Consider the following 13,803-nt stretch of genomic DNA (forward strand, 5'->3'; position numbering starts at 1 on the left):
ATTTTATTCACCGAGCGATCGATCGATCGATTACTGAAGAAATTACCTGATGTATTGATCATGACAATAACATGATCTTCTGTTCAGGACCTGACAGGAAAATTACATCAATGTGATAAAAATGTTAAAACTAATGAGTTTCATGTGAACTAATAGAAGCTGTTGATCAGAATCTCTGCTGCAAAAATATAATAAATCAGTTGATAAAGATTTAAATTTCAATGGATGATCAAGAGGCTTTTGGGGAAAGTGGAGATCTGAGAGAGAGAGAGAGAGAGAGAGAGAGAGAGAGAGAGGGAGAGAGAGAGAGGGGGAGAGAGCGAGGAGGGGCTTTCTCTCTCTTTTCTTTTTTCTGTCCAGACGCGTAAAACCAGGCAGGAAGCGCAGAGCACGAGCACGACAGAGGAAGACGAGGAGGGAAAAGAAACAGCGAGAATAAAAAGAGCAGGAGCGGGAGGAAGAAGAGGAAGAAGAAGAGGAAGAAGAAGAAGAAGGAGAAGAAGAAGAAGAAGAAGAAGCAGCAGCAGCAGCAGCAGCAGGAGGAGGAGGAGGTGGAGGACTCGGGGGCCGCTGGATGTAGCCGTTTTGCGGGTGTGTTTCGCGGGGAATGTGCGGCTCCTCCTCAGCTCCAACTTTGTGAATCTCTGCTCTCATGGTGAGAGGAGGACGCAGAGGATGGGAGTAACCTGGTCCTCCAGATGCCTCGCTCTCTTTCTAGCTCTACACATAGGTGAGTGACCAGAACTGCCATCAGTGTTATTAATATGATCGTGATTATGATTATAAATCAATCAGCAGCTGCTGGAGTCACATTTTATTTCTAGTTTTTGTTCAGAAAATTGTGTTTTTACTCGTTTCTCGTTTATTCTCGTTTGTTTAAAAGATAAAATGTCTCTGGCTTCACTGCGGCTCATTCTGAGGCACGAAGGTGTTTTATATATTTGTACTAATAATCAAAGGTTTTAAACAATCAGCTGTAATAATTATTAAGCGCCTCTAACAGCGACTTTTACATATTTTTATTTTATTAAAGGAAAAATACGTTTTTTTCTTTCAGTATTTCATCTAATTTGGTTTTTTCGAGGTTGACAAAGTTAAATTCGTTGCAGATGATAATGATAATAAAGATTATGATTTTGGATGTTGCTGCTGCCGGTGGTTTCCCTGTTGATTTGGCTCGTCATGAGGCGGCGGAGGCTCGTTTTAACGGGGCTACACTTCACATTTGGAGAGTGTGTGTGTGTGTGTGTGTGTGTGTGTGTGTGTGTGTGTGTGNCTCTGCACCTCGGTTGTCCCAAACTGGAGACATTTGCTGCGTTTTCCCACCTGTAATTTTTAAAAAATTTATTTCACATTTTAATATTAAAAATTAAAAGCTTTTATTTTGGTTTCATGTGGCTCTGATTTTATGGATGTCAGTGTTTTATTTTGGTGTGTTAGAGAAGCTGCAGAGGCGGGAAAAAGAGGCCTGTTTGAATGTCTGCACACGTTCGTTACTGTGGGAGAAAAACCTCAGAAATCTGGGTTTTAAACCGTCGAACCGGAGCCGCGTCTCTCCGGTTCTGTCGGTTCTGCAGGAGCCGCGCGGCGCGCCGCAGTGTGCGGAGCCGCAGGGAGCAGCAGCCCCGTCACACCCGCGCTGTCCCGGTGTAAAAACCCACAGCAGCCTCGTCTCCTTATTCAATTCCCCTCCGTGTTTCTGATCCGAGCTGCTGCGGAACGAAAACACAAAGACAAGGTCGAAAAAAAAAAAAAAATCCTTTATGTCCTTTATTTTCTCTGTGCACGCGCGCAACAGATGGCGTGCACCCGCCTCGTGCACGGTGCAAAATATAACCTGCATCATTTCTTTTTCTATATTTTATAATAAAACCATATAAATCGGGTTAACAGAGAGGGGGGGCCTGAGGGTTTTAAGTGCAACAGCAGGAAGAAACCTGCTCCTCCCGGACCCGTCTAATACCTGGAAGGAAGAAGATGAAGAGCTGCACATATCTGAGCTGCAACAAGAGAAATATGGAGATTGTTTTCTGCTGTTGCATTGCATAACGACGCTGTGGAGGAGGGCTCTGCACGAGCGTGCGTGTGTGCGTGTGTGTGTTATGGTGGCAGATAGAAATGCTGAATTATTCAAGACGCAGAATCCTCCTCGGTGCTATTGTTAGAGAGAGAGAGAGAGAGAGAGAGAGAGAGAGAGAGAGAGAGAGAGAGAGGTTTGATATTCACGGTCCAGAGGCTTCAGGAGTGAAATGATGATGATGATGATGATGATGATGATGATGATGATGAAAGTAGAAACAGTAGAATCCGGATGAAGATGAAGGAAAAAGAGAAAATGTGTCTGTTTCCGGTTTTCACACTGAAACGAGACAAGAATGAAAATGAGAAAAGCTGCTGAATGATTTCACACACTGATTATCACAAGGCGGGAAATCGAATGAAATCGATTAATTGGTCTGTATTTCACATACCCCCCCCCCAATTTATTAGAGTCCAGGTCAGCCTCTTGGACTCGTTCGTTCGGGTTTTGGATCCGGATCTGGTTCATCTTGTTGTTTTCGGTCTTTTCCGGTTTGGATCGTGTTTGTATTTTGTTTTATTTGAATTGCTGCAGTGTGATTGGCTGCCGGGAGCCGAGGTTTGGCGCGCTGCTGCCGCAGACTTCACACCTAAACGTCCCATCAAAAAACATCGACATTTATCTTCAAACACGTGACGTTCCCGCGGTTTATTATCATTTTAAAAACTCATTCATGTTCAGGTTTTTTCTCTGTGATGATTTAAAAACGAGTGTGATGTGTTTCACGTGATTTTATTGTTGGGATTTGGGTTTTTGAGGCATTTTTACGCGCGAAAAATGGCCTCGTGTGTCTGAGGTGGGTGTGTCTGTGGAAGCTACAACACGCTGCTTTTGGCATCGATGCACTGCAGGCAACAGTGTGTGTGTGTGTGTGTGTGTGTGTGGTAGTGGGGTGAATGAGTGCGAGCGTGCCTGATGGGAGGCGTGAAGGAAATTGCTGTGCGCGCCCCCGCTCATGTGCGTGTGATGGGACTGTCCTGGTTTCACTCAAACACAAATCAACCCGCGAGAAGACACGAAAAAGAAAATCAAATAAAAAGATGGAGGGAAGATGAAAAACTGTTCTTCAAAATAAAAAAGAAATAAAAAGATAAAATCATTTAGGGACCAAAAATAAAAAGACAGAGGAAAGAAAAAACGAATAAACGGATAAAAGACGGAGCCGCTTCTGCAGCTGTGAACAGATGATGTAAGAAAACGAAAATCAAATCGACAAATAAAATAAAAACAAAACAGAAAAAGATTTATTGATGTTTTCTTTAGAAAAGAAAGAAAAATAAAAACGAAGATTTTGCGTCTAAAAATGAAACATTTGAGTCAAAGTGAAGAATTAGAAATAAAAGTAAAATGTTAAAGCACATTACTAATAATGATCTTTATTAATAAAACATTGAAAACGCCTGAAGGAAAAACGTGTTGAAGAAATGTTCATCAATAAAATGTGAGAAAATAATAAAGAAAATGAATGAAATGCTGAAGATATTTATAAGGATGAGTGAACGGGTGAGGGGGTGGGGGGGGGTGAAGGGGTGAGGTGGTCCGCTTCATTCATGTGTTTTTGGTGACCCCGTTTGAAATTTTTTTTTTTAAATAATAATAACGTAAGCGCTGCAGAGAGAAGGCGGGAACATGTTGCAGTGATAGCAGCCAGTTAGTTTGAGATGATGTAATGCCTCCAACATACAGTGGTAGAGAGACACCAGGAAACAATGGAGAGAGAGAGAGAGAGAGAGAGAGAGAGAGGGGGGGGGGGGGGGGGGGGGTCTGACTCTCATTCATCCAGATTCAATTAGAAAAACAGAATGCAGCTATAAAGACAGTATAAAGATAATATAGGTGATTTTAAAAAAAGAATTATTATTATTATTTATTGAATTTCCCCTAGGGTATAAATACAGTATCTATCTATCTATCTATCTATCTATCTATCTATCTATCAGAAAAAAATCTATCATGTACTGAAGTTTAATAAAAAGAATATTATACAAACATTAATAAAAACATTTATTTCTCTGAAATCAGTATTAGCTCCAACGAACTCTGAGCTACATAGTCAATAAAATAACAATAAAAATAAAATATTATTACACAGATTCAATAATATATAATAATATTTAATTTAAATAGTAATATATATCTATGTTATATTACAGAGTAATTGAGATATAATCTTTGGGTTTCAAAGACATCATAAATCCCAATGGGAACATTTAGGGACGGCTGCAGCGTTACTATGGTAACTAAACAACAGTGAAGTCATATAAGGTCATTAAACTCACCACATAAACAAGTCCTGCGTGTCCCATCACAACATCTGGAAAAACAAGGTCCCGTTCAGAAAGAACCTCAACATCTGGGAAAAATGGAAAATATTATTATTATTATTATTATTATTATTATATATGTATTAGAATATTGTGATAAAAAGAAATACTGTAAGTGCATTTTACAGGAGCACAAATCTGCCATTTTTACATTTAAAATATTCATATTATTAATATATAATATTGAAATATTATGACTAAGATACAAGGTGAAAACTTCTTATTGTGTAATATAAATTGATATAAATTTTTAGACACGTATAAAATAGCAGATACAGTGTTATAATGTTATAAGAACATACATAAGGAAAGACACAGTATATTAGAGATCAATATAAACTCCATGTTATAATGAATTACCAATGGTTAATTCATGTGTCAGTTCCTGGGGCCCGTCTCCATCCTCTTGACACTTTCAAACTGAGGTACAATATGGAAAATACTGCACAGGTGTGAGGCCTGTAATGTTCCTGATGAGTCCAGGTGTAAAAACGACGTGTTTTATTTCAGGAAACGTCGAGTTTGAGGTTAAAACTTTGAGGAAACGATCATGGTCAGACCCGTCCATCCACCCCGACCTCCTCCCCCTGTGGACTCTGTCATCCTATAGGCTAAGAGTGTCACCTGACCCCCCCCCCCCCCCCACACACACACACACACACCACAGGTGATGTGTAGAGGTTCAGAGTGACACCCACCAACCTCAGCCTGATAGACAAGGTGCTACTCAGCTAAGAGCTGTAGACTGTAGATAAAGATGGACGTCGCCTCCGTGACGTCACCCTCAGGTTTCTGAAGCTTAGAGTGAGCTGCTCCCCCGTCACCATCTTGGCAGTGTCTGACTCCGCCCCCTAACTCCCAGCTAATCCCAATTTGCCGGTTCTTCATGTTTCAGCCTCGGAGGTTGATGCTTGTGTAAAACCAGACCACGCTTCTCTCTTTAAATAAATATCACTCTTTAACGGACATTAAAAAGTCAGCTTACCGACCTTTACACTTAACTTATATAGGCCTAGTTTAATAGCACAAATATACATAGTGTATATACAGCCTCTGTCCTTAGACCCTCGGTTCATGTCCACATAACCACAGAGGAGGGATCCCTCTTCCAGGACGAGAGAGTCAACAGATAATCAGGACGACTAAATCACTAACAGATTGTAAACATAGTGCGAATATTGGTTCATTAACATGATATCAGCACAATGAAAAACCCATTTACTGCTCTTGTAATAGCGACTGTTAGAGGCTGCGATGGGACCTACATATCACGGTAACCATGGAAACATGTATAGTCAGAGTTTGACAATAAAACATTTCAAACTCTAGAAAAAGGCTGGAATGTGAAGTTTCTGTCAAAGTACAGTTTCCATGTGAATGAACTGTGTAGTTTTTCATCTACACACACACACACACACACACACACACACACACACACACACACACACACCTCGTCCTCCTCTAACAGCCGTGTCTCGTCCTACACGTCATGCTGTGTTAGTCCACAGTTTGATCAAGTGGAACCGGACAGCAGGCGTGTTATTATCCAAACCAATCAATCAGTCCGATCCCCTGCTTAACGAACCACACACACACAGACACGCACACACACACGCACACACAAAATGAGTTAACAAAGGTCATGTAAAGAGGCGTGTGTATGACGTGTTAGTGCGTGTGTGTGAATGGCTGCAGGGGGGTGGGGGCATGTCAGACCTGGCAACACACCCACGCACGCACGCCCGCGCACACACGCACACACACACACACACACACGCACACACACACACAAGCCTGTTTTATGTTTGCCATTAATAGGTTTTATAAGTTTCACTCTTCTAATCGAACGTTATAAAGTCTGTCGTCTTTAATGGTCAGTGTTTGTTCACACAGTCTCTTTTTAAACAGGAGCTTTTCCATCAGTGACAGACTGCAGCAAGAGAAATCAATGGTGTGACTCAGAGGTTTGTGGGACAGTTACAGCAGCTGAATCATAAGAATTAATAGATCAGTGTCAGATTATCAACCTACAGTTTAATCTAGAGCTGCACAGCTGAGCTTCAGGCCTCTGTCCACCAGACTCCATTCACAGTCACATCGTTTACTTTACATTACATTTACAAATGATGTTTTTAGCACTTAACACCTACAACTACCTTCTAGTCTTTGCAACCAACTCTTCACCAGACACAATGATGGAAGTCGCATCGTTCTACTCTGAGACTTTTAGTTCCTGGAGCTCACTTGACTCGGCTCTTTCTTCTTTTATAACTTGTGCACTTTGTTGTTGTGTTTCTCTCTCACATCCATCCCCTCTGTAAATCACTGTGTAACTTAGCCTGCTTCCTTCTCACTCTCTGTTTTGGTTGAAATGTTGTATTATAACCCTTTTTCCACTAAAATTTGCTGATTGATCCCTTTTCCATTGCCGACACAAGCCCGATGTCAGCAGTGTTTTTCAGCTGTGGAAAATGAGCTTTGGCGACTGAGCGACACGTTGGGCCTCTGTCTGTTTGCTGACGACAGCGTCTTTTACATCTCATGTCGACATAAATGTAGATAGATACTGTAATGTTGGTGGATGACCTTTTAAATCTGACCTCAGAGTTCAGTCTTGATGAACACGGATGATGGTGTTTGATTGTGATGACTGACAGAAGACACAGCCAATCAGAGGCCTGCGTGAGGAGTCATCAAACAGAAACTTATTTCAGTTTTCTTTGAAGTAAATTTCTCTTTTCTCTCTCCCCTCCCCCTTTTTCCTTACCTCCTTCTTTCTCCTCCTTGCTTCCTCCTCTTCCTCCCTCCGTCAGTCTCTGTGTTGCAGACGGTGCTGGTCAGTGCTGGTCAATGTGACTCGGTGTTTAAAGGTTTCTCAGACTGTCTGCTTCAGCTGGGGGAGAACATGGCCAACTATCCCCAGGACCTGGACGACAGGGAGAACCTGCACAAGATCTGCACGTACGTTCACACACCTGATGATGCAACACGTCAGAGACGGCGTTAGCATTAGGACAGAGTTCGATCAACACTTAGCACTTTAGCTTGAACAGGTGTTCATGATATTTTGTCCACCTCAATAACTGTAAATAAAGATGGACGCCGCATCTCCACCTCCTCCATCTGTACAAAAATGAAGCCAAAATACGAGCGCCGCCATCTTGACCTGGTGACGTCATTTGGCGCCAGAGTCTGTGCAGTAGAAACATCTTAACATTTTCCCCAATTGAATAAATACTTTCTACTTTTTCCAAAAACTGATTGAATCTAATCACAGCTACTTTCTTCATGAAGTAATGAAATCCAGAGCCTCAGTTACAAACATAAACACAACAAACACAATGAGACGCTGTTGGGAGTCAGGAACTACATCATGCTCACTCTCCTCTGATCTCTATTCTTCTATTATTTTCTATTTTCTGAAATGACAGTGAAGCTCTCTCGACTCTCAACAGGAAATAATATGAGTGATTTAAGCACAGACCCTGAGGGGGAAACTCCGGTGGGGTTTGGGGGGGGTGGGGGTGCAGTAGGGGAGCGTGCATATGTGCAAGGCGGGGGTCCAAACTAGCCAGCTGACCCCCACCTCCCCTTTTTTATCCCCCACGTTCATCCCACCATCCAAACCGGGTGGGCACCAGATGGCACACTGCAGCAAGGAGCCCCCACCCTCACACACACACACACACACACACACACACACACACACACACACACACACGATTTTTTAATTCAGTGACAGCTCCATCACAGCCGTGTTGAGGCGTGGCAGGAGGGGTGTGTTAATACTCTGCGCGCACACACGCACACACACACACACACACACACACACACACACACACACACACACACACACACACACACACACACACACACACACACACGTTAATTGCTCAGAGATGTAGCATCGACACGACTCAGTTCAGGAGGTCAACATCAATAAGAGCAGATTGGAAGATTGGATTAGATACGCGTGTGTGTGTGTGTGTGTGTGTGTGTGTGTGTGTGTGTGTGTGTGTGTGTGTGTGTTGCAGCACGTGTCAGTGAGCAGGCTGGTGTCGTCTTTACATTAACTGGAAGAAGGGAGAAAAAAAACAGATAGATGGATGAGAGGTGGTGAAGAGTCTGATCCAAAAAGACAAAGAATAAAGAGGAAAAATAAAATAGAAAATAGAAAATATAAATAGAAATGGGGAAAAAGAGGAGGAGAACAGGAAGGAAAAATGAGGGCAAAGAGGAAGTAATAGAGGAAGAGGAAAAGGAAAAGAAAAAGTGAGAATAGAGGATGATGCTTCAGTATAAATAAAACATGAAACTCTCAAAGAAAAGAGGGGGAGGGAAGGATGAAGGGAAGAAGGGAAAGGGGGAAGGATGGAGGGTGGGGGTTTACAATTTGTAGAAGAAATGATTTTATTTCATAATATTAGAACCAAATCATTCTTAATTTATTTCTAATGTTAACGAGTGTAATCTGGTCACCTGCCGCTCCTCGGAGAACTCCCCATCTTTAAAATCTAGAAATCTGGGTGTTTATTGGATTTTCTCACAGAATAAAATAAAACTTCCATTCTTAATTGAATCGCCTGAGCTTTCATTTTTAAAAGCGTTCCTTAATAGAATCGATTTAATTTGTTTTAGAAAAGGCAGCAGCACTAAAGGCCTGACTCAGACCTGCTGAGTTTTGACTCACTTGAGGCTGAAAGTCTCTGTAAGTGTAAAAATATCTCCCTGCTCCTGGAAGAAACAGCGTGGTTACATGTTTGGAGGCTACGCACTTGCTTTAGTTTAGTTTTCCTCGTCAGCTGTGTTGTTATTGTCCTCGCTTTGTTTTCTGTTGAGCCACATTCTGGGATGACTTCCACTCTTGGCTCTTCCTCCTCAGTAGCTGAGCAGCATCCAGTTTGAAACCAGCCTCCCACTGCAGTCATGAGCTTGTGGTGTTAACGCTTGCTGTGTTTTCTCCTGCCAGTTACTGGGATAACTTCCACTCCTGTGCCACGACGGCGCTGGCCGACTGCCAGGAGGGAGCGACGGACCTCTGGGAGAAACTGAAAAAGGAGTCCCGCAACCTGGATTTCCGTGGGAGTTTGTTTGAACTCTGTGGCGGCGGCAACGGAGCCCCCAGATCTGCCGACGCCAGGGGCCTCGCGTTGGTCCTAACCACACTGCCCACCATACTGACTTGGCTGGCGTTTTAACAGATACGAGGAAAAAATAAAAACACAAAGCGAAAAGAAGAAGAAGAAGAAAAAAAAAAAAGGAAAAACCCAAATGAAAAAAAGAAAATAGAAAAAGAGTGATAGCTACTCTTCGATACAGAAATTACGACTTCTAGGACTGCGTTTGACTTCATCACCAGAAAACTACACCCAAAATGGAGTTTTTACTACGACATCACTGTACGGCGGCCGGGTTTGCCTTCCTGGGACATCTGCAGGCCGTCCTCCTGGAGCGCTCATCCAATCACACGCTGACCTGACCCAGAGGTCGATGACATGAAATATTCAACATGCCGTCGAGCTGAAATGATGACAAAGATGAAAATTTGATGGATTCTTGCCCGCTTACAAACGTGGAATTACACAGTATTAAAGTCAACCATGAATTATTGATGTTTAGTAGGCTAGGCCTAGACAGCACTATGTGACTGTTGGGTGCTGACACAGTATCAGGCTATATATTAGGGTTCCCATGTAGCCTAAAGGCACATCTTCATGTGTAACGCGAGGCTGAGCTTAACTCCACAAAATCAATAAGACAAGCCGAGGCCTCGAGCCCATTTCAGACCGCTCACCTCATTTCCATCACGGACAGTTTTTCCTTTTTTATTGCGCCAAGTTGACTCTGTTGAGCCCGGTGGGTTTGATGGACTGAATGCTTGATGGTGATGTAATATTTGTATTCTTATTGGCTGTTTATTGTGCTCAGGCCACGGTCACACCAGCTTTTGTTTATCAAGTTGAATTCATTTGAATGGAGTCGTCTTAATCGGTGGTGAAGTCAGTTTTTGCACAATGTTCTCCTGTACAGTCTCAACTCTTACAGGTAAATCTGTGGCATTGACTAAAAGCAAAACTGCAGTATTGTCTTTGACCCATGCAGCATGGCTTGCAGTCAATCGTGAGCCTGCAGTAGGTGTGTTTTTACATTTATAGTGTTTTCCTTTTGGTTGTTGAGTTGGCTAGCACTTACAGAATCAACACCACCTCTGCCAGTTTCTGGTGTGACCGTAGCCTAATTCTTCCCCACCAAGCTCTGAGGTGCAGGGATATAGTCGAGAGTATTTAAAGCCTGCTTTTCTTTAAAGACCAGTTTAGACTGATGTTAACCTGCATGAAGTCAGTTCAGACCGTCTCAAAACATTTCAGGAGATGAGCACAAACTCTGAAATGTTGATCATTGCTGTCGACAGAAAAGAGTATGGAACAACAGCTGTGACAGTTTTCCACTTATGAGTTGTTCGCTAATGGTTTCCACCCACTCAAAAGCAACTTTAATTCAGTTGCTCCTACTGTTTAGCACTAGCTTGTGTAAGGCTAGCTAACATTTTGATTTAGTAAGTAAAACAAATTGAGGCAAGGCAGCTAAATTCAGTTTAGCAAGTTGAGTGGTTAGCTAACAGTTTGGCTTAGAGGCCTAAACAAATTGATGAAGGCTAGTTAATGGCCTGAGTTAGTGGCTAAAATATATCATGTGAAGTTAGCTAACAGTTGAGATAAGTTAGCTAACAGTTGAGATTTCATGGCTAAACCAGAGGTCAGTTAATAATTGTTCAATTAAGCAGTTAAAACCAAATGAGTCAGATTAGCTAATGTGTTTATTAACAAATTGATGAATGCTAGCGAAGTTTGAGTTAGCCGCTAAGACATCTTTGAAATTTAAATTTAACAGCTAGAACAGATTGTGATATGTCAGCTAACAGTTCAGTGTAGTGACTGGAAGAGATGGAGTGGCTAAACTACAATGCGACAGTTTATAATTAAGCAGTTAAAACAGATTGTGTCCATTTAGTTAACAGGTTAGTTAAGCATCTAAAAGAGATAGTTTCAGGTTAGCTAACAGTTCACTTTAGCAGCTAAACCACATTGATGAAGATTAGCCAATGCTTCAGTTAAGCGGCTAATCAGGTTGATGAAGGCTAGTTAATAGTTCAGAGTTTTAGCTAAAACAGACTGACTGTGGTTAGCTAATACTTCACTTAATATATTGAATCAGGTTAGCTTATAGTTTAATTTAGCAGCTAAACCAGACTAGCTAACAGTTCAGTTTAAGAGATTGAAGCAGGTTAACAATTAAGTTTAGAGGCTAAAACAGACGACGTTTTCGTTATTAGCTAAATGGGATTGTGTCATGTTAGCTACGCATTTGGTTTAGCAGCTAAAACATATTAACCATATTAGGTCAGTTAAAACAGAAGCTAACAAGTGGCAACAGCAGCTAAACCAGACTAGCTAAAAGGTCAGTTTAGTAGTTAAAAGCTATCAGGTTAGCATGCTGCAACATTTGCAAAGAGTTTAGCATAACATCTTGATCCTGGATTAAATAAACAAAACTTAAATATATTTTATGAGGTAAACATGAGAACATGTCTTCAGACGTTGTGCTCATTTCCTGAATCCCTTGAGTTCAAAGTGTAAGTGGCTGTAGGACACAACCGACCGATGGAAAACTCGTACGGATGATTTCAACGTAAAAGAAGAAGAAGCACATTAGATTGAACTGTATTCATGTCGGTGGTCGATTTCCCGCCATTGTCCTGTCCTGCCACATCCCTGCTCGGCAGAACCATGTGTTAGAAACGAATGAGTCTGTGAGCAAAAGAAATAGTTGCTGAAAAAAGGAAAGAAAGAGATAGAAATTAGATTTTTTTTGCAAAGCTGACAGCAATACGAAGTAATGACTTCATGGCCAGTGTAGCTAAAAGAAAAAAAAAAAAATCAAACCGTGGCTGAAGAGCGATAAGACTGTTGCCATTTAGCACATCCCCCCTTTTCATATGCCAGTGATTCATACTAGACGACCTTAGAGGTGATATACAGTATTTTAGGTCTGTATGTTAGATTAAAAAGCCGAGTCCCAACAGTACAGTAGCATCATAAACTACATAAATACAGTAAATAAATTTGAGGAGGTTGTTGATTTCTTTGCTGAGGCGCAGACGTTTCCACTGCCTTCTGACAAAAAGATATGTACTTCTGTTTGTTTGTTGGTTTGTCTCTTTGTTTGTTTATGGGGATGTTGCGTAACAAAAAGAGTTTAAAAAAAAAAAAAAAGGACTTATTCCAAAAGTTATCTAACAAGAGAATATGTATATCAAAGAGGATTTTGAGAAAATAAAAATAAAAAAGCTCTATTATAGATAGTCTATCCCAGACAGTTTTAACACAAGATTGATACTTTACAAATTATAGGCCTACTGAGATATAAAACATAAAAGATTGCTAAAATGATAAAGAGTAAATAAATAAAATGACTAATGTTTGAAAAGAAGTGTGTGCTGTCGTTTTGATGAGGGGATAAAATCCTGGTTTTATATATTGAGTTTGGTTTGTTGCATTCAAGATGATGGACTCTTATTACACACACACACACACACACACACACACACACACACACACACACAGAGTGGGGTTTGGAGTGTATTCATTATTAATGAGGGAGAGTCCCTGAGCTGCCACACGTCTCAGCACTCATATTGATCGAGACGAGGAGGAGGAGGAGGAGGAGGAGGAGGGGATAGGTTGACTGTCCTCATGTAGAAGATGTTTGTTCAGTCTAACATGGATAATCCACGCTGCCAAGACCTTTAACCTGATCTGGATTTGATCTTAAATTGACCAATCACTCAATTGGACTACAACCAAAATCTTTTCCTGCTGCAGGAGGAAACATTCACCCAGATATTCCTTTAATATTCCTGCTGATGTTAAAGAGTATTTTGTGTTTTATAGTCATTTAAAGATCTATTTTCTCTGCTGCAGGGGAAATATTTATAAAAAGTGATCCATGGGAAGAAAGCCGTCTGATAAACGAGGTATATTTCTGTGATGCAGCTGCGTCTGAGCCTCTGCGAAGGTTGATTTTACAGTTTTTCTGTCTTGTGGTATTTTAATGACTCCAGTATTTCCATAATCCTCCTGGAAGGATGAAAGCAAATCTTCTCTCCACGCTGCAGGATGAAATATTCAACAACAGCGCAAAAGGTGGATATTTTAGGGATCAATGACGGAGAGAAAGGAGGTGATTCCAAATCACACAATTTTCCCTCTGCTTCTGTTTTTACCTTGATTTGACTTTTTTTTGTCTTCCAGTGTTTTTAATAAGTCAGTTATCCCATAATCCCCCTAAAGGATGAAAGACGCCTCCTTTTTTCAGTCTGGGGGAGGAAATGTTGAAACG

At 41.3% G+C, this 13,803-nt stretch overlaps 1 protein-coding gene across 1 annotated transcript; it reads left to right on the forward strand.

Annotated features, from left to right (window-relative positions):
- Positions 1-394: 394 nt before the first annotated feature.
- On the forward strand, positions 395-12,894 carry nrn1 (neuritin 1). The gene is made up of 3 exons (XM_022766510.1): positions 395-730; positions 7,218-7,365; positions 9,374-12,894. The coding sequence occupies exons 1-3, from the start codon at positions 676-678 to the stop codon at positions 9,600-9,602; spliced, it is 432 nt and encodes a 143-aa protein (XP_022622231.1). The 5' UTR covers positions 395-675; the 3' UTR covers positions 9,603-12,894.
- Positions 12,895-13,803: the final 909 nt, after the last annotated feature.

The sequence above is a fragment of the Seriola dumerili genome, unplaced genomic scaffold (genome assembly GCF_002260705.1).
Source record: "Seriola dumerili isolate Sdu_G_001 unplaced genomic scaffold, Sdu_1.0 BDQW01000859.1, whole genome shotgun sequence".
Classification (NCBI taxonomy): domain Eukaryota; kingdom Metazoa; phylum Chordata; class Actinopteri; order Carangiformes; family Carangidae; genus Seriola; species Seriola dumerili.